Here is a 24,035-nt window from a genome sequence, read left to right on the forward strand (position 1 = left end):
CAGTGTTGAGTGCGAGCTCTTAAGATCTATATAAAGAGACATTTACATTGTGAACAACAAATATTGAAATCCTCAGAAGGAGAGCTTGTTAGAAGCTGTTAGAAGCCAATCAGCAGCACATTCGTGCTTTGCATAATAACAAAGCTATCTGTTAATGTACGAAAGTTACATTATGATGCTTTTAAGACCTTATTCAGTGAAATGTAGTTTTGCGTTTTAGGGGTGTAACGGTGCACAGAATTCACAGTTCGGTATGTTCCTCGGTTTGGGGGTCACGGTTCGGTACAACAAGAAAAAGCAAAAAAAAAGTCCTAAATGCATAATTCCAGATTTGTTTTTTATTTATTTTGAACAGTAGTGCAAGTTTCAGTTTAAAAATAAGGAACTCTAACATTTTGAATTATTAACTGTATTACAAAGTTAAAAACAAACCACAAACAGTACCTCACACACTCAGATGGCCGTTTTATCTATAATGGCTGATGTCAAACAAAAAGATTCAATAAGCTGTAAAACTAAAAAGAATGTCTTGAAAATATTACAAAATAAATAATAAGATACTGTTTCAATCACAATCAATAAAAGCCGGGGTCCTCTACTATAGCTTTCAGGCACAATACCGCCCCCTGGATTATATATAGTGTATTGGATACTGCCCTGAATGACAGACTTTTTTCCCACTCGTAAAAAAAAGGCGTATTCGTCGTGTGACTGCATGCACCGAACCGTGACGTCCGAACCGTGATGGTACGGGACGGATACCGTTACACCCCTATTGCGTTTATAAGTTAAATTATGAGGTTATTTTCAAATGTGAAGTGAAAAGTCCTATTTTTGTGTCATCTGAAAGACTCACTGCGAGTGTCTAAATGAATGACTGCAATAACTAAGACCCTCTGGGTGTCCCTGATCTGTTGTGTTTGCGAGACAATATTAGCAGTATTTAAATTAAAAAGGATTTTTTATTTTTACAACACTTTTGGTACCTGTTATAGCAATTAGTTATAGTGTCGATGTGTTGATTCTAGACTGGATTTGGTTCAACATCTTTTTCTATGCTTCATTTAACCATTGTTTCGACATTGTCTCAGTAACTACATTTGACAGTAGAGTAAAGACCTTCTACACATTAATATATATTTACCAAAGGTCTAGAAGAAACAGTTGTATGTAACCCACAAGTAAAAATATCTTCTATCCAAATTTGGCCCTGTTTAGATATCGTTTGACTAGCAAATAACTACACAGTTACTTACTGTGTGCGTCCTCTCAACACATCTAGCCAGGAACATATATTCCATTTCAGAAGCAGCCTGTTGGAGCATGCCTGTCTGTATGGAGACCGGATTCAGTCTGGAGTTGCACTTTCTGTGATCTCGGTTTTCATTTATCGTTTCTTCCAGTCAGCGCTCTTACCTCTCATGACTTTTGAGCCTGATGCATCTTTGCTAATCTCCACACTTATATAACAGAGAATAACCCATACAGCTCTGTCATGCATTTATAATGTCTTCCATCTCAGCACTGTGTGTTTTGGCGTACATCACTAATATATCAAACAGCGAGATATGCAGTGTCTGAGGAACTGAGCTATGACACAAAGCACAATGTTTCTTTATGCTCCACTGCTTCCACAATTTCAGTGTTTACTCATCTTTATCTTTTTGGGGTTTTCATTATTTTCTGGGATATTTGTTCCTCCTAACATGGATATAAACTCTTGCAGTTTACAAAGGGAGTTTGGGGATAGAAAGGATTGATGGCAGTCACTGAATACACATACAATTGAAAACCAGTCATTCATAAACCCAACATCGGCACCTAAGAGTTTTGTCGCAGAAAGTGGCCAAAAGAGTGAGGCAGGTTGTAAAGGAGATGGGGTCTCCAGGAGATTGGTTTTAGAGATGGCACGGTGTGGATGGGTGTGTCCCGGTAAAAGAACACGGAGAACAGACTTTCCCAGTTTAGATCTTTAATTATACTCGGTCTTGCTGTTAGCCGTGTGTGTGTGGTCTGTACAAATAGTACAAACAAGGAATTGCATTAATAATAATCACAATTATCTATTATAAAACAATTATAGAATCAATACAATTGAATTAAACAAGCGAGTGAAATACAAAGAAGTTAGCAACTAAGCTACTACTAGCATCCAGCACCGCTAACAAACCAGAGACATTACTGCCTACTAAGTTATATACTAATATTGCTATTTACTACATAAAACACTGACAAGTTTACATTGCACAAATAAACACTCACCTTTATGCATTTACGCACAACACTTAACAGCATAAAAGTAAAGAGAATGTTGAGGAAACACAGGAGGAAAAGGCACTTTCGTCTCATAAACGAAACTGAAAGTAAACATATCACCTGCACACAGGCACGGCAGCTCCGATGACGTCATAAGCATGTGACAGCTCAATTCACCAGGAGCATTAAAGGAAAGACACTTAAAACATAACATCAACAAACAAACTTATGATATAAATGTGTGGGCTTTCTAACACAGGTGTTGTATGCCCGTAGTTTCACCTTGTTCAATGGGCTGTACCACTTGATTGCTACATACAGATGACCTTCTAGCATGACATGATGGTGACGCTTGTTTAAAAGTTGATTGATCACCAAAGTCATTATGATACAACATCTGGGAACTATGAATGTCTGTACTATATCTTCACCAAGTCATCCACTAGGTCTCTGTTGGTGTATTCTATTTGTTAGAATTAACATCAGGACGGCAGATAGCTTGCACATCTTCCGGCGCAAACTGAAAACTCATCTCTTTCGACTCCACTTCGAGCGATATAACTACTAACTAAGCACTTTTATACTAATAAAGGACTGGCTTTTCTAAAGCCAGTTGAGTAGCACTTGAAATGTTTTTGCTCTTTGAAACCTGATGTACTTATATGATTCTGTTTTCTTCAAGTTGTATTTTGTTGGACGAACGCACTTATTGTAAGTCGCTTTGGATAAAAGCGTCAGCTAAATGCAATGTAATGTAATGTAATGTTAGCAGTACCAAATGTCATTGCAATTATTTGCAATAAAAACCTGAAATGTCAACCAGTGTTAAGTATTTATAAGCAAATACTGCTAACACATTTATGTACAGCTGTCCCTTATAGCATGTCCCAGGTGGTGAAGGTAATGCTAGTTTAAAAGTCAGAGAATTCCCAACGTTCAAGTCTTGAGCTCTGAATAATCTGCTTGGTCCATACCAAATGTCACGGCAATTCATTCAATAGTCTTTTTCAAGTTTTTCAATAAAAACCTTAAACCTCAAGAACCTAAGTCAAACAGCTGTTGAGGAGTCTTAGTCCTGCCCAAATGACTTAGGCCTACTTAGTTTTACAAAATCGTAAAAAGTTAATAAAGTTAATATAACACAACACTACAAGATGTCATTCTTTTTTGGTCGCAAATTCCTGTGGATCTCCGTGAAGTTGTAATTTGCTCTGCAACAGTATTTTGCCTATAATTTAGTCTCCTTTATCTGTCCATTGTCTCCGGCAGAGATCTCTGGGAATTCAGAGGACATCCCTATGGTGCGATGGAAGCAGCAATGGCTGGAGAACGGCACTCTGCTCTTCCACATCCACCACCAGGACGGCAGCATGAACCCCCCCGAGCCCACCCAAGACCCGGCCAGCGATTCTGCAAAGGAAGAGCTCCGCATCCTGCACATCTCTGTCATGGTAAGACTCTCTGCTGTTTAGGCTGACTGTTCACAAAGCAGCCAACAATGGATACAGTTTTGAAGTCTAATATTCCAATATCTTTTATTTTGACATGCTGCCAAAATAACTTTTTAATTGGCCGAATCCTTTCATTTGCGAAATTAGAACGATAAAGAAATAAATGTGTTTTCTCTCTTTCTCTTTCATTAAGATGAATATGGATTTTTAACATAAAAAAATATTTTAGTGTGGATTTATTTTCCCTAAGGCTAAAAACATTGTTAGATATACGGTATCATCTCTGAGATAACATGATAACATGTCCCTGCCTTTTGTTTTGTTTCCCCTGTGTCTTCCAAATGAAACAGCTGAATGAACACTTTTTCTGGTTTTACAGAGTGAACGTTTTAGCAAGCAGTTGATTCTTGCTGATGTTTGTCATGGTACATTGGCTGCAAAAATGCTTAATCTACAAAACATCTTGGTGCATCTTACATTCATCTCATAAAAACTCTCCAAATGTTCATGATTTTAAAAAAAAACACTTTCACTCCAATGGCAGTTTCCTTTAGAGTAAACCCAGATCTAGTTCATGACCGATACTTTTTCTGTAGCTTCCCACATGGTATGGGTGTGTTCCAAATGTGAAGTCCATGTGGACTCCTGTATGAAGCAGAAGGCTTCCTAATTAATAAAACATAACAACATACTGTACATACTTTATCCTCTTTATTTCCCAGACATGTTAAACATACAGGCAGACCCAGACTCAGTTTTTCTGTGTGAAACATTCATTTATAAAGTTCTACATTTTGTTTGCAGAATGTAGATTTGTGCATGCCTGCACTGTTTCAACCCTTATCTGCTTTGTCGGCAGAGTAGGAAATGAATCCTTAGATCTTGCAGCCTTCCCCTCTTGCCTGAGGAAATGTATTTATTAGATCTTAGATATGCCACACCTACTCCCAGTGCCCTTTTCAAGCCCAAAGACATTACAACAGTGCTTTGATGGATGATATGTATTTTCAGACATTGAAAGCATATTATAACTGCATACACAAATTATTAGTCAGCTCGAGAAGACTATCGCCAGCAGCTACATCTGCTAAACGGAGGCAGGGAGCCTCGCTTTCCACACCCGCTGAATGTCACCGACCTTGAGACCTTGAAAGAAGTGTCCTTGACTACCCTCTTCATATGTTGCATGTATTAGCAAACATCAAGCCGATCCTCTATGCTCTCAGCCTTGAGTTGTGACAAAATGTGTATGTGTTAAAGAGATAACTACTGCTGAGGTTGTGGTTCCTACCTCTTTAATTTCCCTCTAAATTCAAATTTGTACCCTCCGCTCTATCTGCATTGCACATCCCATAAACCTCCGCTTTGTGTGTTTTGCGCTCCCTGCTTTGTTAATTCCTCATCCTGAAAGAGCTGCGTCGGTATCGCTGCCACAAGGGTGTTTTCATGAAGGTGTGGGTAGAGAAGGATTAGCATGCAGATCTGAGCAGACCGTGACAACAGATGGAGGCGGTGTTGCCGCTGCGCTGCCCGGGCCCCGCTGCAGCTTGCCACCCTGCTGGAGGCCCCGACCCATAAATCCAAAGCCGTGTCACTTGTTCTGCTAGGACACAAAAGGATCCTGTGATGGCTGCTTTAGGGCCTTTTTAGCCCAAACACACACCTGTCAATGGAGCTTGTTCCATTGTGTGTCTTCTTCGTGTCCTGGATGCAGCTGGGACGTCTCAATGGCTTGAGTTCTCAACATCTCTCTAAACCTTTCTAGTATGTGCAACAAGCAGAAGGGAGGAAATAGGATTAAACTAAGGGCAAGGGCTGCGCAATTCAAATGTTATCACATTTGCTATATGGACCGGTACAATATTTAAATAGCAGGAAGTACACTATTCTTGCTTCATATGCCATATTGAATGTAATATTGTGGAGCTCCAGGAAGATCCCGACCTCAGATTCATATTCAACAGACTCATGAAAAAACATATTTGTTTGCTACAGATTCTCACACCATAATCAGTTTGTATTATTTCATGATAATGAGAAATATCATAAATATATGATCAATACTTATAATATCGTGAATCATATTGCACTAGCAATACAATTTAAAATAATCATAATAAAACATCTCTCTAACTTACAAGGATGACCTTATTTTACCAACCTCAAACAGAAGCCGTTTGTTCTACAGTATTATCCCACTTAATGCTTAACACTTCTCTATTACGTTTTAACTTGGAGGCTATGATTAGCATCGTTAGCACAGATGTAGCTACCACTTGCTTACTACATGCTAACCCAAGCCTTAACATTCATTAACGTTAGCTGACTAAAAACATAAGCAACACATAAATAAAGTACTCGAATTTCACTTATCATAAAACTGCATTCATGCACCGTATGTTTTAAACGCGGAGCGAGTCACAATAGTCCGATATAAGCATGAAGAATAGTCCACAAGGCACCAGCACAACAAACACGGACGAGTTCAAGTTATGTTCCCCGGATGAGCTGAGCAGGCAGAGCCCCTGTAGCATCACTGAGCTGCTAGCAGAGCAGAAAGCTAACAGCAGCAGTCATTGGAATGACCAGTCACTCAATGTAACCACGCCCTAATGTATGCATAACTTTAAGGCTTAATATAACTTTAACACATTATAAATGGTAGTAACTCATTAATAAATGGTGATTTGTTTAGCACTTTACAAGGCTCCCTTTTGGCAGTTATAAATGTCAGTAACTCATAAATAAATGGTCATAAAGAGATGCCAAGAAACATCAAGATGGAAGGGGGGAGAATCAACTCAGTGAACAACAGATACCAAGGATGCTGGCTGATGAAGAAGACAAAGTAAGCTAGTGCCAATATAAGGCTTAGTCATCTTGCCAAATAGTGAGCCTGTGTTGATGTATGAAAACTGTTAGAACTGGTTTATAAATGGTTCTTAATGATTAATGAAGTGTTTACAACCTAATTATAACCCCTTTATTAATCCTTTATAAGGGTAGTCTTATTGTAAAGTGGTACCCATTTCAGACTGCATGATATCAATTTGAGTATGTCAGGTTTTGTGATGAATAGAAGAGTTATCCTGTAAAATTAAAACACATTTTTTAAAGTATTAAAAAGCCAATTATTACATTTCACCTCAAGATTGTGCTTTAAACATGGTTTTTCATCCGACACATGACATGGCTTTAGGTCTGCATACCCCAGCCAGGTTTACTCAGCCGGTAAGCAGAACGTCTAATCTACCACAGGTCATTGCCTGGCCACCGTGCCCACCATGAGACTGTTTATGCCTTATGGAGGAGTTGGGACTCCAGCATGTTTAGGCTTGAAGACAAGCCAGATTTATTATGGGCCTAATCCTAAAGGTGAATCAGGTTCAATCAACTGCACCACAAGGTAAGGGTCTGATGCCAGAAAAGCACCAAGACATCCAGCCAGGTGATAATCTTACGTAAGCATCAAACGCTTTTCAATTTTCTTTGGATTTTACAAAATGGGTTTAAAAGAAAATTAGAATGAAGAGTTGAGCAATTTATTAAACACTTATACTCCTGTTAACATGCAGGGTTCAAAGCCTCTCCCTGAGCATTCGTATCCAACAAGGTGACCACATTGTCCTCCACTTGCCACGCATGGTCATCCATAATAGATGACTTACCTTGTGTTTGCCTGTACCTACACCAGGTGAAGCACTGGCAGTTCAAACACATGTCCTCAACTTCAGCATGAACCCTACAGAGACAGCTACAAAGTGAATCCCAAAACTCGAAATGAAGACAAATATAACATCTATATATTAAAAACTGCATAACATATTCACCTAAGCTTGATTTGTTTATTCCTTAAGACTCTTCAGCTCTAGTTCATCATTCCGATTCACAATTCTCCCCTTTTGAATTTTAATTGGATGATGATTTTCCACCGGGCCTCAATGGATCAATCCAAAGATCACTCACCATACAGAGGTATCCAAACTGAAAATCATATACATCATTTTGAAGATCAATACATTTTCTTCAAGCCTTGGGGTTGGATTCAATGTTTTGTGAATTATAAAGGAACTTTTCTTTTTCACATGTCAAACCATAATGTAGACATCCAATGACACAAAGTTAACAAATAACAACATATAATGCATACTCTCTTCAGTCATTTTAAATACTGCAGGTCTGGCCCACAACACAGTCCCTTTTCCTGTCTAGGGGCCACATAGGGCAATTTGGCTACATTTGGTAACTAGTTTGCTGTGGCAAGGTGAGCAGTTAATCTGTCAGAGCCGTATAACTTCTGATGTTAATGTCAGGCAGCTCTTTTGTTTAAGTATGCTTTGTTCCGTGAAATATGAACCTCAACAGAAGTACTGCCAGCTTAGATGGTAACACTGAGTCCTCTTACTTTGGAAGTAAATAACTTGTACACATATTTCATTACACAATCTATCGATTCTGGTCCCGTGTCATAGTGTTTATCGCAACATAGGTTGTCAGAGAATGTTCAGTAATTCTAAATTTAAAATAATCTGAAATTACTTTTACTGCTTACATGGACTCATTTGCTGTACAGCAAGTCCACTTCAGTTTTATTAATTCTACCAAATATCACAAATCAAAAATATACCTCCAGGGGGCTTTCAAATCTGCACAGCATACAAAAACCCTCTCCTTAATCGTTCTCTTGGGTTAGGAAAGTGATTCCCAAAAAAACCTTCAACAAATTTACAAAAACCCTAAGGAAGGGCAATAACTGATAAGTGATCTCTCTCTGAACAGATGACATGCAATGCATGCTGTGATTACAGAGTAAGCATCATACTGGTCGAATAGAATTACAGTACAGACATGACAGAGTAAGGACTGGTAGCTAGAGAGTTGCCAGTTCCTTGGCACTGCCGAAGAAGACAAATAAAGTAAATTATAATGATATGGATCTGGGACAATGTCAAGAAAGTTTCCAAACTTTGTCAAACAGCTAGAACCCAAGAAAAAAAACTGAATCTCCTGCATTTTAGCAGCACCAAAGAGAAGGAGAATTTCCCAACACAAGTTCTTTAAAACTTTGATGACAGATGTTGGAAGAAATTTAAATCAGATGTACTGTACAGTATAACATGACAGGAACAGGCTTTAATTCATGACATGCTTGAACTGCCATAAGCACATTATAAAGAGTATAACACAAATTGTAAAAAAATAAATAAATGACTAGCTACCACAAAAGGGTTTGTAGTTTGTCAGAAAGAATACTTTTTATTTAAACGTTGCCTTTCCTTTCTAATATCTATTTTAAACATTGTGTTACTGGGACTGAATGTGTATAATAATGCATTACATTGAGTTTTATTATTTACAGTTTACAGCAGTTATAGTGGTAGCACTTTGATTTGTACCACATTTCAGTTCGCAATTCGAAGTGTGATAATTCTTTGGTGATCTTTAAAACAATTCAGTTTATGGGGAAGATGATTGTTGTGACCCAGCATGGCTCTTGGGATCTTGACATTCATGTTGTGACCCTCCTAAAACCTGTGTTGATAGCATTGATCGTATAAACCTTAAATCAATGCAGCCCTGACCACTTGTAAAGCAGCAGCCTCGGCCGAATCGCGGCCTCCAATCGCGGCCTCCATGTTGTGATGCGCTCTCTAAAGACTCCCGACCGAGTAACACCAATCCATAGCTTCCTCGTGGGCTGTCAGGGAGGCACACACACCAGAGCATGGCCCCTTTGTAGTCCTGCTGGATCTCTGACACAGACACCATGGCTTGGTCTTTTTACAAAACAAAAGATCATTCTGAGTTTTAGCAGAGAAACTTCAATGCAAACTACACTAATCCGTCTTTAACATGAATCAAATGACTGGTTTGTTAAAACCTTGGTATCAATAGATTGAATATTACTCATTATGGCAATCTGTGAATAATGTCTGTTGTCTACGTTAGGTGTCTAATGTAAGATGATATTCGTCTACATTTTAAGGGATGAACACTACCTTGCTGTACGGAAAGCAAATGCCATCGACCGCAATTGTGTGGTCATTAATACATGATTGATTGAAAGTCTATCCAAGCTAGTCCACATGCAATTTAATCAAAGCATTAGCAGTTTATTGGAGCAGTTAACATTTACTCCTCCAAATTGTATCCCTCCTACTTATAGGGAATGTTGGTACACTGTTTACTCGACATGTATAGCAGTGCAATGTCATGTCTTCTCAAACTGGAGCATTTATCAGCTATAAGACATTTGTCTTTAGAGTAAAAATTGCTTTAAATACGTCGCCAGAAAGGCAGATAATGTATCCAGTCCAACTGTCTTTATATAGCACATTTAAAAAGAGACTTGACCAAAGTGCTGTACATCACTTGTACATGCATTTAGACAAAATTGATAGGACATAAAACAAATGTAAAACACAAAACAATAAAGCCATACTTAGAGCCACAGACTGAAACTAATCAAGACATTCACATTAAACACTTGTTAATATGAATTTGGTGTGCTTTGCTTTTTTTGCAGCCCGCAGTGTTGTTGAGTAAAGCTTTAAGCCTTCACTAAACCTTTTTTTAGCCAAGCTAACTATATTGTTTCACTGTGCCCCCACCCTCCAATCTTTCATGTAATCCACATGTACGCTCTACACTAGTATGGAGCTCTAATGGGCCATCAGAGTCTACTGAAAAAGAACAGTTTGGACACAGGACCAAACTAACAAGCCATGATGTCAGGGATGCACCAGAACATTTTTCTATCACTGTGTTTCTTCAGCTCTTGTGTCTGTGTTGCCCATCACGCTGTGTCTCAGTGAGCCCGTGGGGAAAGTAAGTCTGACTTAATATGGTGTCAGCATCAAATCGTTTCCTCTGTGTTGGGATTGAAGCGAGGGTCGTTGTCTTTAAAAGCAGATGTGTGCTTTCAGACAATCTGACTTTCACAGTTGAAGACATTTTAACATACTGTGTGGATGTTTTATTTTTCCTTTAAAAACGTACATGACATGGCATTGGCTTTATAATAAAGAAAAAGTTATCTCTTTGAAAGGATTCAAATTCATTTATTTTACAGAGAATGACAGAAAGAACAGATACAAAAAACACAAAATGAAGAGGCAGTGTTTGCTGTGGCAGTACAAATGTTTCTCCTTTCATGTTTATTTTTTTCAACTTCCAGCTGCTGCCATAGGTTCCTGATAATGTTTTGCTTGATGGCCACTCACGTCAATATAGAATAAAAAAGCCATATATTTTGTTCTGCCACCTTTTGACACAAAGTCTGACGCACTTCTGCCCTTCCTATCTGCCTTAACAGATGATGAACAGAATAATTAGCGGTCGCTTGACAATGATCCTATGCATGACATATAATGTAAGCTCCTTTGAAATGCACACGACCTTCTGTTCTTCGTGTCCAGAGGAAACAGAACATCTTGTCCTAACCGTCAGGATTCCCTCCACTAGCAGCAGTTGAATATCATAGGGTTTCACACAGAGCTCCTAAGCTATTATTTCCCTTGCATTCTAATGCATATTTCACATTTTCTGAGAATTTGTAGGGAAGTGAATTGCTGCTTCCCATTCCCTGCCAACGAATGAATTAGTCTCACCTGAACAAGCATAGAAATTAGTTTTGGATTTGTGCTGCTGATACTTTGGGAACAATAGTCGCTATTACTATAGTTGAACATTCAGCCCTATGATATTGAATATATGATGAACGAATACACATACTCATGCTGAAACATGCTTAATATACAATATAGTACACAGTTATGGATTGATTATAGCATAAAAGGGATACTTGGTGTTAATAATTCATATAAATCACATGTGAAGGCTGAAATCAATACTCAATCAACCAATATGGAACTGTTTAGAATATAAGACAAACTTGTAAATATATTAGGCAAAAAAGAATTATAGCTGTATGTCTTTTTAACATTCGAGGAATTGTCAAGAAAAGAACATTTCAGCAGCAGAGAGACTTCAGTCATGACAAAAGCAGACTGTTTGGTGCTGTGGACATTAGTATTTGTATTGCTTCATAGGCTGTTTTAGTCTGGTACGATCCTTCCTTCTGTAACAAATCGATAAGGCAAGATAATGTACAAATATCATTAGAAACCAGTAGAACAACTTGAGTGCTGTTCACGGTGAACAAAAACAAAAGACGCGCGTGACAAGGACTGCGAGACGTGGGTACTTTAACATTATTGTTTTTTTTCTTTCTTAAAATGACGTAAATACCTGTATATCGTAATATTGGGATCAGGACCTCTTGTTCTCATTTTGATTTCAATAAATTAATTATTCTGCACATCGCTCTACATATATTTATGAAATATTCCCTTTATCACTAAAAACAGTTAAGGGGATAACAAATTAGATATGTTTGAACTGTTGTTTGGCTCATAACAAACCTGTAATTTCAAAGGTCAGCATTTTCAAAGATTATACCATGTGACGATAGACATTTGCTTTGCCTCCATTGTATGCTGAGTATTTGTATTACCCTTTGTCTTATCAGTTTTGTTTTCTTCCCGCCGCATCACCTTTTTTAAATCCATGCACCCTATAGACTTCACCCCAGAACACAGGGCAAAGACAAACACATGCACACCCCCCCCACACTTTACACAAACATAAAATAAACATATCACACGTCAACAGACTACCCTTGTCTTGTTCCCTAAATAAATGTTGTTTGCTTAATCCCTGAAGGAATTGTGTTAAGGCATCAGTGCGTTTAGTGGCATTATAACTCAAAGTTCTTATTTGAAGTGTAATGTTATATTATACTATATTGTAGTGTTATTTATTGCTTTGTAATGTATTAATTGACAATTATCTCATCTGAACCCTTCGAGACTTGTATTACTTATCGGTTTCCTCTTTTGTATAATTGTTGGGGTTTCAGATTATTATAACTATAATAATGATGTACTTGTCATCAATAACCTGGCTGATATCGAAAGCCTGCTTAAATAATTCAGACCTTATGGTTAGATCTTCCTATGTTTGATCTTTAACACGCCTTCAGTGATTCAGGTACATTTGATGTCAGCTAAAATATGGCAGCAACACGATTCCCACTAATACTACTAGGATCATTATTTCCTCCCCTGTAGAAATACCCTTCTTATGGTTGCTGTAAGAATGAGAAATCACCCGGGGACCAAGCTTTTCAGACACTTTTCTGCCAAGTTGTGAACGGGTTACCAGGATTTTTCTGTCAACTGGTCTATTCATTACACCCGGGACACTCTTTTTTAAGACCTTAATGTCAGTATGGCCAATAGCTGGGTCACTCTATGCATTTAAACGTTGCCAGGGCTTGTGCTTCACATGGCAGTTAGTGGCAGACGGATGAACTACGAGGTAAAACAAAGGTATATCTAATGGTATGTGCATTACAGCTGTATTTGAAAGGACCAAGGTTTTGTTTTACTGTTAGGGTTGTTATGGTACACAACATTTCAACTGTTTAAGAGTCACAATCTGGGGGCAAGCTCTGTATTCTGCTACCCTTTCTTAATAAAAAGCAATTGTATTTGTGCTGGCTAGCTTAAACTTTCTTGGTTTTAAACCATAAATAAGTCATGCAGACTCTCAAAATTGTGTTTCCTGGGTGCGACCGAAATACAAAATAAATACCTTAGTAAGTACAGACTAAAGATGAGTTAAAACTGATCCTATCGAATGTTAACGAAAGCATCTGAGGATCTATAATACTATTTTTAAGTGCTTATTTTGAACGTTTTTTACTGTGGTGCCCCCCAGGGGAAATCACAAAAGATGGTGTCAAAATGACACACATCAGCCCTGTCCGCTCACCACAGACCCAACCAGGACACGCTGATGCAGAAAATAATACTTTTCATAACACACGGTATATTCAAAGGTCTTGTATGCACGTACGATTGTTATGGCTAAGAAAACCAACCATCATTACCGTTCCTCTAGGATGTGAACGTCCCTGAACTTCACCCATGCATCCCCCCTTAAGTGCCAAAGTATACGTTTGTTCCAGCTCTGCGGGTAAATGACTTCACATAGTCTGCCTCCTGGGCTGTTTTAGTTCTTAGCATGCGAAAATGTATGCAATCAGAATAGTATAAAAGCTGCTAAAGTATAATCTGATAGAACATTTAACATAGGGCTTTAAAAGCAACACAACCCTGTAATGATGAACTACATAAGGGCAAACTCGTAAGGAAGCTAATGTGTTTTCAGCTTTTGAAAACACTAAACTGCATTTTAATTTCCAACAGAATAAGTTTTTACACACACTTATCTTAAATGAATGTATTCTCACCACAAAGGCTCAAGCGCTATCATGGCTTCATGCCTTATTAGCTTTTATGAAACAAACCAAATTGAATGAAATGATTCAAACCCGTTCTGTCATTAATACTAATTTTCCAGTAAAGAAAACCCTGTGTGACGTTTGGGAAATGGGGTTGTGACTTTCACATCAGTCCAATGTCAAAATCAGATGTAGATCATAAAGTATATTGTTAATAATCAAGATTCCTTTAATTTCCTTGCAAGTATTTAATATAGGTCTTAGACAGCATTGACCCTGGCGTCTGAATGCGATAAGAAATGCATGAGGTAATTCCTATATCAAAACTGTCAATTTCTATCATTAATATTATAACTTGCTATCAAATCTAATCATCGACCCTTTGGCTACGATAAACATGATTATATTCGAATCCAGAAACTTCCTTTTGCTATCTTGTCGCTGTCAGATAGTCCCAATCTTTCCGACTCGCTGCGTCCAAGTGCGTCACATCCTGAGACTAAGTGACAGATTGATAGCTCAGCTCTAATACCATGCCTGGTCTGTCCCACTGAGAAAGGCCATGTCTTCTCTCTTCCATTCAGGACTTACATGACAGGAGTGTAAGTCTTAAGAAGCACCAGTGCCATTATAACATCATCCTCATCCGTTAGTAAGTGGATTATGGGTCTGGAGCGCTGGCATGCTCCGATGTGTGGTTTGGTTTTATTGGCTCTATAAGAGGACACTGTCCACTTAGTCCTCACTTTGATTCCAAGTAATGCCTGACATTAAACAGTTTTTTCCATTTGCTCTGTATTAGCCCCCTCCACGCATCACCGCTAATGCAGGTTGATGGGTTTGAATTACATTTGTCACTGAGGAAGATTTGATTGAGAGCCATTTGAGGTACTTGACATTTGACATCTTGTTCTAGTCAAGGCAGGGATGAATGAAACAATAGTGCTGCTTGAAATTGAATATACACTTTAATAGTTATGCTTAGTTATTACATTTTAACATTCCTTAACTATGCTCTGCATTTTACAAGATTTGTATCAACAAGAACACACAACAAATGTCTTTTGTAATAACGTGGCCCTATTATGCTCATTTTCAGCTTGATATTAGTATTGTGTGCCTCTACTGTGACATGTTTACATGGTTTAATGTTCAAAAAGCTCTTTATTGTTCTCATACTGCCTGTGCTGCAGCACCTCTTTTCACCCTCTGTCTGAAACCAGATCCTAGTCTGCTCCGATTGGTTAGCTGGCCAGCAATGTTGTGATTGGTCAACAGTTTAGAGATGTACTGTTCCTTAACCCACCATGTACAATGTGTTGGGGAGCTAGCCAATAGACCGGTGAGTGTTACATAGTGATGTCATTATTTTCAGGAAGTAATCAAAGGAGTCCAATGAACGGTTGGTAGGGAGAGTGAGAGAAACTCCCTCTGGAGGGAACTTTTGTATTCTTAGCCTAAGCTTTACATGCACCTGTATACTGTAACACACTATACAAAAAGGAAAAGCACAAAAAGCATTAGGGCTTCTTTAAAAAAACAACAATTGGATTTGGTAAAAACATGCTTCATAACTATTCTATTTATTTTTACAAGATTATAAACAACAATTTCTACCGACTCTCTGACACAAAAGTATATAAACAAAAAAAAACAATGGATTTTAACATGTGTCATAAGAAAAAGCTAAAGTAAGTAGATAGGAAGTCCTGCCTGTTTGAGTGGAACATAAAAAGCAATTTAAAAGCCTGATTTTACAAGTTCAAATGTATTTAAATCAAAGGAGCCATCCACCTCTGTGATACCCCTACAACCACATCCATTGCCCCCCCCCCAGACATATCAGTGCTCCAGCATCCCTCTCCCTTTCCCCTTGACTGTTGACGATGCTTTTCAGACACATTTCCCTTTCTTTTCTTCACTTTTAATCAATGCCGATGACTACACAGGGAGCATTATATTTCACTCACAAGTAACTGCAACCCAGCAAGTGTGGATTGCATGCTTTGAATCCCTCTTTATTTCACAGACAATGGGAGTAAAATACACAACTATACATCTTAGGTGACAGCCAGTGACATTAATACCTGGATTTCCATTGTTTGTGGGGGTGTCAAAGAAAGAAATATACATACAACACACGGGAGGATGCTGCCTAGATCGAAGTGACTTTGAACTTGAGTCACTTTAGAGACAGAAAGGGTAACAATCTTCTATGGTCCCTGAATTGATGTTGAAATTATAATAAATTGATTGTGCAAAACTTATTTTCACAGCCTAGCATGACATCATATTTAATTATAGGTTATAGGTTTTTTCTTTGCTATTTAGGTGTAGAACTTAACAACAACAACATATACATTTGATATGGGATGGCCTTCTTTAGTGTATGTCCCTGACAAGTTAGCACATTATCAATTGCTAGCTAATTTTGTTCAATGTCTGCTTGATATGTTTTGTTTTGTCCTTTTGCTGGCAATCTGTCAATATGTACACTCCTTCCAACTTTGTTTTAGTTGTTTAGAATAAAGTTAGGTGAAAAGTATGCCCGCATGCTCATACATGTGTATAAATAAAACGGCATTAAGTGCGTTAATGAAAACTTAACACATACTTGATTAAGCTAACCTTCAGCGTGTTAATGATTGAAGAAAAAATGTATATCTATACAGCCCATATTCAGTTTTCTTTAAAATAATGTAATTTTGTCATGTCCTGTAGATACCATAGTGTAGTCACTGTTTCATTTGAATGGGGAACTTCATCAGTGACTTTCAAAGTGCTGAAAATGTAATCACTACAAACCTAATGCTCTCCTTTTTGACCACTGTTCATGCCGATTTAGTGCAGAAGTAGGTTTATGTTTATGTTTATTAAGGATCCCCATTAGCTTTTGCTCTCGACAAAAGCTACTCTTCCTGGGGTCCGACACTTAAAACAATACAACAATAATACAGCAACATTTAGGACATAAGTCCTGATATCATTAACAACATTAAAAACATCACCAATATCATCAACAACATGCGATCAAATTAAATTAGGGTTCAGAAGTAGGTCCGTACCATGGTGTCATTTGTTAATATCCGTGACTATGCATATTGAGCAAACAATTTATGCTAATAAGCTCCACTTTTGCCAATTTAAGTTAACATGAGCAACCCAGCTTTTTCCCATTCGGCCTCAGAATTCCTAAAATGTTTGAAAAGTGATTTTCTTTTTTATGTAAATGACTGATTAAAATCATTTTTCATTTGTGCCTATCTGCTCTTAACTGCACATGATATCCTTTTTGAATCAGTTTCCACTAACATTTGTTATAATACTGTTGTTTTGCTCACACCATTGCTTAAATTAAATTGGCAAATTATATGTTTCCCATAATCCTTGTGCCTTGCACCTCTCAAATCACATACAAAGGGTTGATAATTTGAGTAGAGGCAGGAAGTCATAAACACTTATTCATTTATGTTTCTTACTTTAAACGACAGTTCGATTTTCGGACTGAGAGGCACTCACTATTTCTTTTAAACCCTTCTCCAGTGGCAAATTGCTGCTGTCTTCTCTCGCTTTGTGCTGTCACCGTGACATTTTCATAACTCTTTTTGACATTTTCCAAATTGCACAACGTATCTGATATTGAGTTCCCAGCTGGGTAGCATCAGATTCAGCATGGCGAGGTAGTAAATTGCACATATGTAACATTACGGGTCCAAGTTACAATCATGTCCGCATGTTATCTTATCTCTGCTGTCACTTTTTCTAAAATATCACTTTGAGTAACCTTAAAATGCAAATAATGGAGCTAGATAAAAAGAAAAAGTAGAATAAAACTGCCAAGAAAACTGTTCTTTTTTTCTTTATTTCAAAGGAGAGAAATGATCTTATATTCAAACTGACAATTGCTGTCTTTCTCCTGCGTTTCCACAGGCTGTGTGCTTTAAACTTGCCTTGACTTTGATCCATATCCTGCTTCTTGGCAACATTCTCTGACACTGTTCTCGCCTTTCTCGCTCCCTCTTTGACTCTCTCCCCTCTCGTTGTCTCATTTCCTCTCCGGTTTCTGGATGATTCTGTCTGTGTCCCCGCTGCTAACCTGTCCTCAGGGCAGGCTCGATGCCCTTCATCTGTCCATCTTGTTCCCATGCCAGATCCTCAACACCCGCAGGTGCTAGTGTGTATGCTGCAGCATCACTCCTCTCCGGAAACAGGTTCATAAGTCATTTAAATCAGAGTTAAAATGAGCAAAATGAATATGGTCATGTGACCTGGCCCAGTCTTCTGGTATCAGTGTTTCCTGCGTATGAGCTCATAGTCAAAGTCACAAGAGACTTTTCCCATATTTTCACAGGCTGCGAGTAGATCTGTTTTCCCTCTGACTTTCTTCTTAGTTCAGAAAGACAACGGTCTAACATCAAGGTTTTTTAAACTTATTTGTGAAAGACATCAAAGCTTAGCAGTAAAATGATCACTTGAATCATCAGTCATATATTAAAGTATGTATATATATATATATATATATATATATATATATGTTATAATCCAGACTCAAATATGTATGTTCATTTAATTCATTTATTGTTTTGCCAGTTACTTATATAATTGTAATTGTATCTTTAATTTAAATTATCCTTGTGTGAATATGTACTGTAGGCCTACTGCTTTTCGCTCTCACTCTGTTGCTGCTTTAAACCCCAAGGGGATTAATAAAGGTCTGTATTATCTTATTAGGTCCCATGTCATGGCCATTTCTACTGATCATAATTCCATTGTTGAGGTCTACTAGAATAGATTTACATTGTTCAATGTTCCAAAATCACATTTGTTTTCTCATACAGCATCTCTGTAGGCTATAGTATGTGTATTCACTCTCTAGCTACACGCCTTGTTGGAGCTCCTCCCCCCCCCTCCCTATGGGCCCACTGTGCTCTGATTGGTCAGTTCACCCACTCTGTTCTGATGAGTCCACCACCGTTACAGCGGAACATCAGTGTTATGTTTTACAATGGCGTTAGCAACCAGAAAATGACACCAGTAATGACAAACAGATGAGAATGCTGCGTGGGGTCTGGTCTTTTACATGGATTAAACAGCTAAGTTTACACCTGTTTCCAACTCTTGTGCTAAGCTAAGCTAAGCTAATCAGCTGCTGGCTTTAGCTACACACAGTATTTATCGCACAGAGCATGGTGTTGACCTTCCTATCTAACCTTTGGCAACAAAGTAAAGACATTAAATGAAACATGTTTCAAACTGCTCCATTGACCTCAGTACTTTCAATAGGGATATGCTTTATAACGGCCGACCCTTGCCTGTATCCCACATGGAAATTCAATTATTAAGAATCGGTATGGATCAGTGTTCTGAACTTCACTGTACTTTGTTTCAAGGTGAAACAACCCTTCAGTAGCTGCTGTCATTTAAAAACACTGAAGGTTTTATTCACTAAATTGCATCTCTAACCTTTTTTTGTTTTATAAATGTGCCGTTGGCATTACAGCTTTGACTTTGATCCATATTCGACTTGGCAAGATTCTCTGGATCTGTTCTCCCCTTTGACTCTCTTTTCTTTCTCTGCTCTTTTTCCTTCTCTTTTCTCCCCTTTTGTTTCTGTCTCTGCTCCAAATGTCACCCTCCTCCCCTCAGGGCGGGATGATCGCCCTTCTGCTGTCCATCCTGTGCCTCGTCCTGATCCTCTACACCCGCCGGCGCTGGTGCAAGCGCCGCCGCATCCCCCAGCCCCAGAAGAGTGCCAGTGCTGAGGCGGCTAATGAGATCCACTACATCCCCTCGGTGCTGATGGGGGGCCAGGCCCGCGAGAGCCTGAGGAACTCCCGGGGTCAGGGGCCCAACTCCAGCGGTACCCTCAGCATCCGGGAGACTCCGATTTTGGATGGGTACAAGTAGGGATCAGTGGAAGGGGGGGGACATATTCCGAAACGGTTACACTCTAAAAATAAGCATCTGCAGTAGCTGCTGTAAATAAACAGTGTGTTGTGGAGTTTGGAACTGTTTTAAATTCACTACTTAAAGGGATAGTGGAAATGGAACCTCAAATAGTTTCGTTTTAACTTATATACAAGCATAATTACGTACCAAAACAATCACACCTGATTAAAAAAATATAATAATTGCCTTACGCATGTTAGAAGCACTTTATTGCAGCTTCCCCGAAGTTTTTTAGAAACGAAATGTTCGACTCAGCCAAACTGGAAGTGACGAAAACTCAGGAAGACGATACGATAACAAACTATGGCGTCTATGCAGAATGAACGTGGAAGGGCAAATATACCAGACAAAGAAGAAGGATTGTACGAGGTATCCAGTGATGATAGCGAGTCAGAAACATCCTCTCGGCTTTCCTACGAAAATGTCGTTTTAGGAACTGAATCTGAATCCGGTTCAGTAAGCGACGATGGTGAGAATATTGAGCCAGACGATGGACCATTACGTCCTTATTTGTTCGAGCCCGAGCCCGAGGTGATGGTTCACGGCATGGGCAATGGCGAGGATGACCAGGACCAGGCGCCAGATGATGCACCCCTACGCACAAATAATCTTGACTGGTAGGTCCCTAAGCATAGCTCACGCATCTTAAGATCACCTGTAGCCTTTACAAATATGAATCATTGTTAACCAGTTAAGCCCGAAGGTCCCCCCAGTGGACCCCTCCCACCGTTTTTTTCCTCTCACATGTCTCAGGGCTTCTTAACATTTATGAAACTATTAATGTGTCATACCCTTTTAAAGGTAAGAAACTCCGCTAACTGACAATAAGAACAATTATTAGCTAGAAAAAACACGAGTAATACCAAGCCTTTGAATTAGCATTGAGCGAAACAATGCTAACTAATGCTAACGCTTTTTTACACACAACACACGGTAGAAATGCCCGTATCTTAACTGCACAAACAAGATATACGATTTAAAGCTGAGACTCCACAGATGTAATGTCATCACTGTAAGACCTCGAATTCCTGGAGCTATCAGCCAGAAAAGAGAAAGTAAACAACATCCTAGGATAGCCAGGCTGCCTGTCAAGTGTAGGCTGTACTCACAGTACTGTTAGTCTATCATGTCTATATGATGACTCTAGTGTACACATTCGACACTGTGTACCGGATAAATGGCGTTGTACAAAATGGTACAGGCTAATGATGCATTAAATCAACAAGAAAACATAATAAAATACTCACTTCTTATGTATTCCACTTTCAATTTGAGCTAGAGACCGAGGAATCTCGAAACAATCGTCAGTAAAATGACGGGAGCACACGACTGCCGAATTACTCGTCAGCTTCGGCTCCGTGAAGTTTGCCCGTGTTATCTGAACAAATTTCACCCACTGACGACGAATGGCTGGGTTTCTTGGAAACGCATGCGTCGATACGCCATTCTCTGCATTTGCTGTCGCACTACAGCCATACAAAACACATCTATTCACCATAATAAAGGTCGGCTATTCACATGCAAATGCTATTGAATGTCCGCCATTGTTTGTGCCCGTCTTCCTTTGCTCTCGTCATCACCCGAAGATTCCCGACGATTCCCGAAGTATTTCGTTTCATTGAGAGGGCGCACTAAAATTGAAAATAAAATGAAACTAGGCGCATGAAATTAAAAAAAATTGTTTATTATGCTTATTTTTAATAAAAATACATAAGTTAAACCCAAAATTCGCGGATTTCCACTATCCCTTTAAGGCTAGCTGATATAATTTAACCAGCACACTTTTAATTGCAGTAGTCTGCATTGAAGTTATAGTCTTCATATTATAAAACAACCTATTATAAGTACATCCTGTCACTCTTTGAAATATGTATGGCTTCATCAAGCTGTTAGGCGCTTGCGATGCCTTAGTTAGTTGAGTCGAAATAATTTAGCTTAAGTTGTGAAATACCAATTATGTGCAATACATATGCATATATTTATATATATATATATATATATATATATATATATATATATATATACATATATTAATTAATAGCTGCTATATCTCCAAATCTGTTACAGGATGTGTATTTTGTAAAATGTGTAATTTATTTTGTATCTTTAATATGTTTTGATGCATGCTTCTTAGTTAATATGAAGCTGTCTGTGGCTCTTGTTTTGCTCTAACAAATGCAAACTTCCCCTCTGTTGGACGCATAGAGGTATTCTGATTCCGATTGTGATCTCTTCCTCCTCACCAGGTATGAGTATGACATTACCGACCTGCGTCACCATCTGCAGCGGGAGTGTATGAATGGCGGCGAGGAGTTTGCCAGCCAAGTCACCCGTACCCTGGACTCCCTCCAAGGCTGTAATGACAAGAATAATATGGACCTCACACCTGGTAGGTTAACTGAAGCAATAACAGACAGGTTGAAAAACAACAAACTAATTTAAAGCACCACTTATCAACACCTTTCATATTAACAATACATTAAGTAGGCTGGATGTTCTGTGGAAGGGGTTGCTTGTAGTGACAAACACACAGAAGCAGCTGTTTTTTAATTCAAACAAAACTCACTATAATCAACCCACTTACAAATGGTCTGCAAAGGCTACATTCCAAAAGTTCCCACACACTCCCCCCCTGCCCGTCAGCCTCAATTGGAATAATTTGTTTACTTTAACATAATGACATCACTATGTAGCACTCACCCTCCTATTGGATATTGCTCCAACACATTATATGTGACAGGCTAAGGGGCGGGACATCTCTAAGCAGTTGAACAATCACAACAGAGCCGGCCAGCTAACCAATCAGATTAGACTGGGCTCTGGTTTCAGACAGAGGGTGAAAAGAGGTGCTTCAGCACAGGTAGTGTACAAAATACATATATAATAATGCATTTTATGTATATAGCGCTTTTCACAACTCAAAGACGCTTTACAGTATGAGGGAGGGTAGACAAACAAGGACAGGCAAACAAGTAAGTAAAAAATAAAAAGGCAGTCAAGAGGAAGTTGATTGAGAGGGGGGGGGGGGTTTATGGGTAGACAGAGTTGAAAAGATGTGTTTTGAGGCGGGACTGAAAGACTGTGAGGGACTCAGAGTCACGGAGATCTTGGGGGAGGGAATTCCAGAGCCTAGGAGCTGCCACTGAGAAGGCTCTGTCCCCAAAGCTGCAGAGTGTGGATGTGGGAATGGATAGGAGTCCGGCTGCGGTGGATCTGAGGGACCGTGGGGGTTGATAAGGAGTGAGAAGGTTTGTGAGATAAGGGGGGGGCCAGATGGTGGAGTGCTTTCTAGGTGAGGACCAGCATTTTGTAGTTGATGCGATGGGAGACAGGAAGCCAGTGGAGGTCTTTGAGGACTGGGGTGATGTGATGCCATGATTTGGAATGCGTGAGAAGACGTGCAGCTGCATTTTGAACCCGTTGGAGTCTGTTGAGGGATGTAGTGCTGATGCCGTAAAGAAGTGAGATATGAAGTATGGAACTGACAATTAGCATAACTTGTCATCTTTAACTTTTAGGTGGTTAAAGAATGTTAGATATATACTGAATATATTTCAGTTGGATTTGTATCATTTTCAACAAGACAAGTTCAAGGATTATAAGCTTAATCTATTTTTTCTTCAATACATAACATACCCCTGCATTCTGTTTTTCTTTTATATAAACAATATTTGATATTCAAAAATAATATCAATATATCAATATCAATATGTTATTTTAAAAGTAGGTTAAGAGGATATGGCAAGCGTGTACTGTCTGTACGCACAACTTGTGAGCACTCTACAAAACAGTTTCCTGACTGAACATGCAGAGGTTTTATTTTTGAGAAATGCAGACAAAACTATTGCTGAATAATGTTTTGTCAGCATAACATTTAAATTTGTTTAATTCATGTACGAGGTTGGGATACAAGGTGCTTTTTCTTTTGCCAATAAATCAGTATATTCATATTTGTATATCCACGTGTATGCTGGGAAAGCTTTCACTTGTCTTAATGATGGCGTTATTTTTTTCTCTTTTTAAAAAAAATAAAATGTAATAAAACTAACGACAGTTTGACAAAAGGTTCT

The 24,035-nt window shown here is 38.7% G+C and overlaps 1 protein-coding gene across 1 annotated transcript in view; it reads left to right on the forward strand.

Moving 5' to 3' along the window:
• astn1 (astrotactin 1) overlaps window positions 1–24,035 on the forward strand; it is a gene marked incomplete at its 3' end in the record, with an annotated part of 248,725 nt that overhangs the window by 69,979 nt on the left and 154,711 nt on the right. The window contains 3 exon segments of the mRNA XM_034196281.1: window positions 3,526–3,707; window positions 19,663–19,913; window positions 22,212–22,354. Of these exon segments, the coding sequence (XP_034052172.1) occupies window positions 3,526–3,707; window positions 19,663–19,913; window positions 22,212–22,354 (576 nt within the window).

The sequence above is a fragment of the Gymnodraco acuticeps genome, unplaced genomic scaffold (assembly GCF_902827175.1).
Source record: "Gymnodraco acuticeps unplaced genomic scaffold, fGymAcu1.1, whole genome shotgun sequence".
In the NCBI taxonomy this organism is placed as follows: domain Eukaryota; kingdom Metazoa; phylum Chordata; class Actinopteri; order Perciformes; family Bathydraconidae; genus Gymnodraco; species Gymnodraco acuticeps.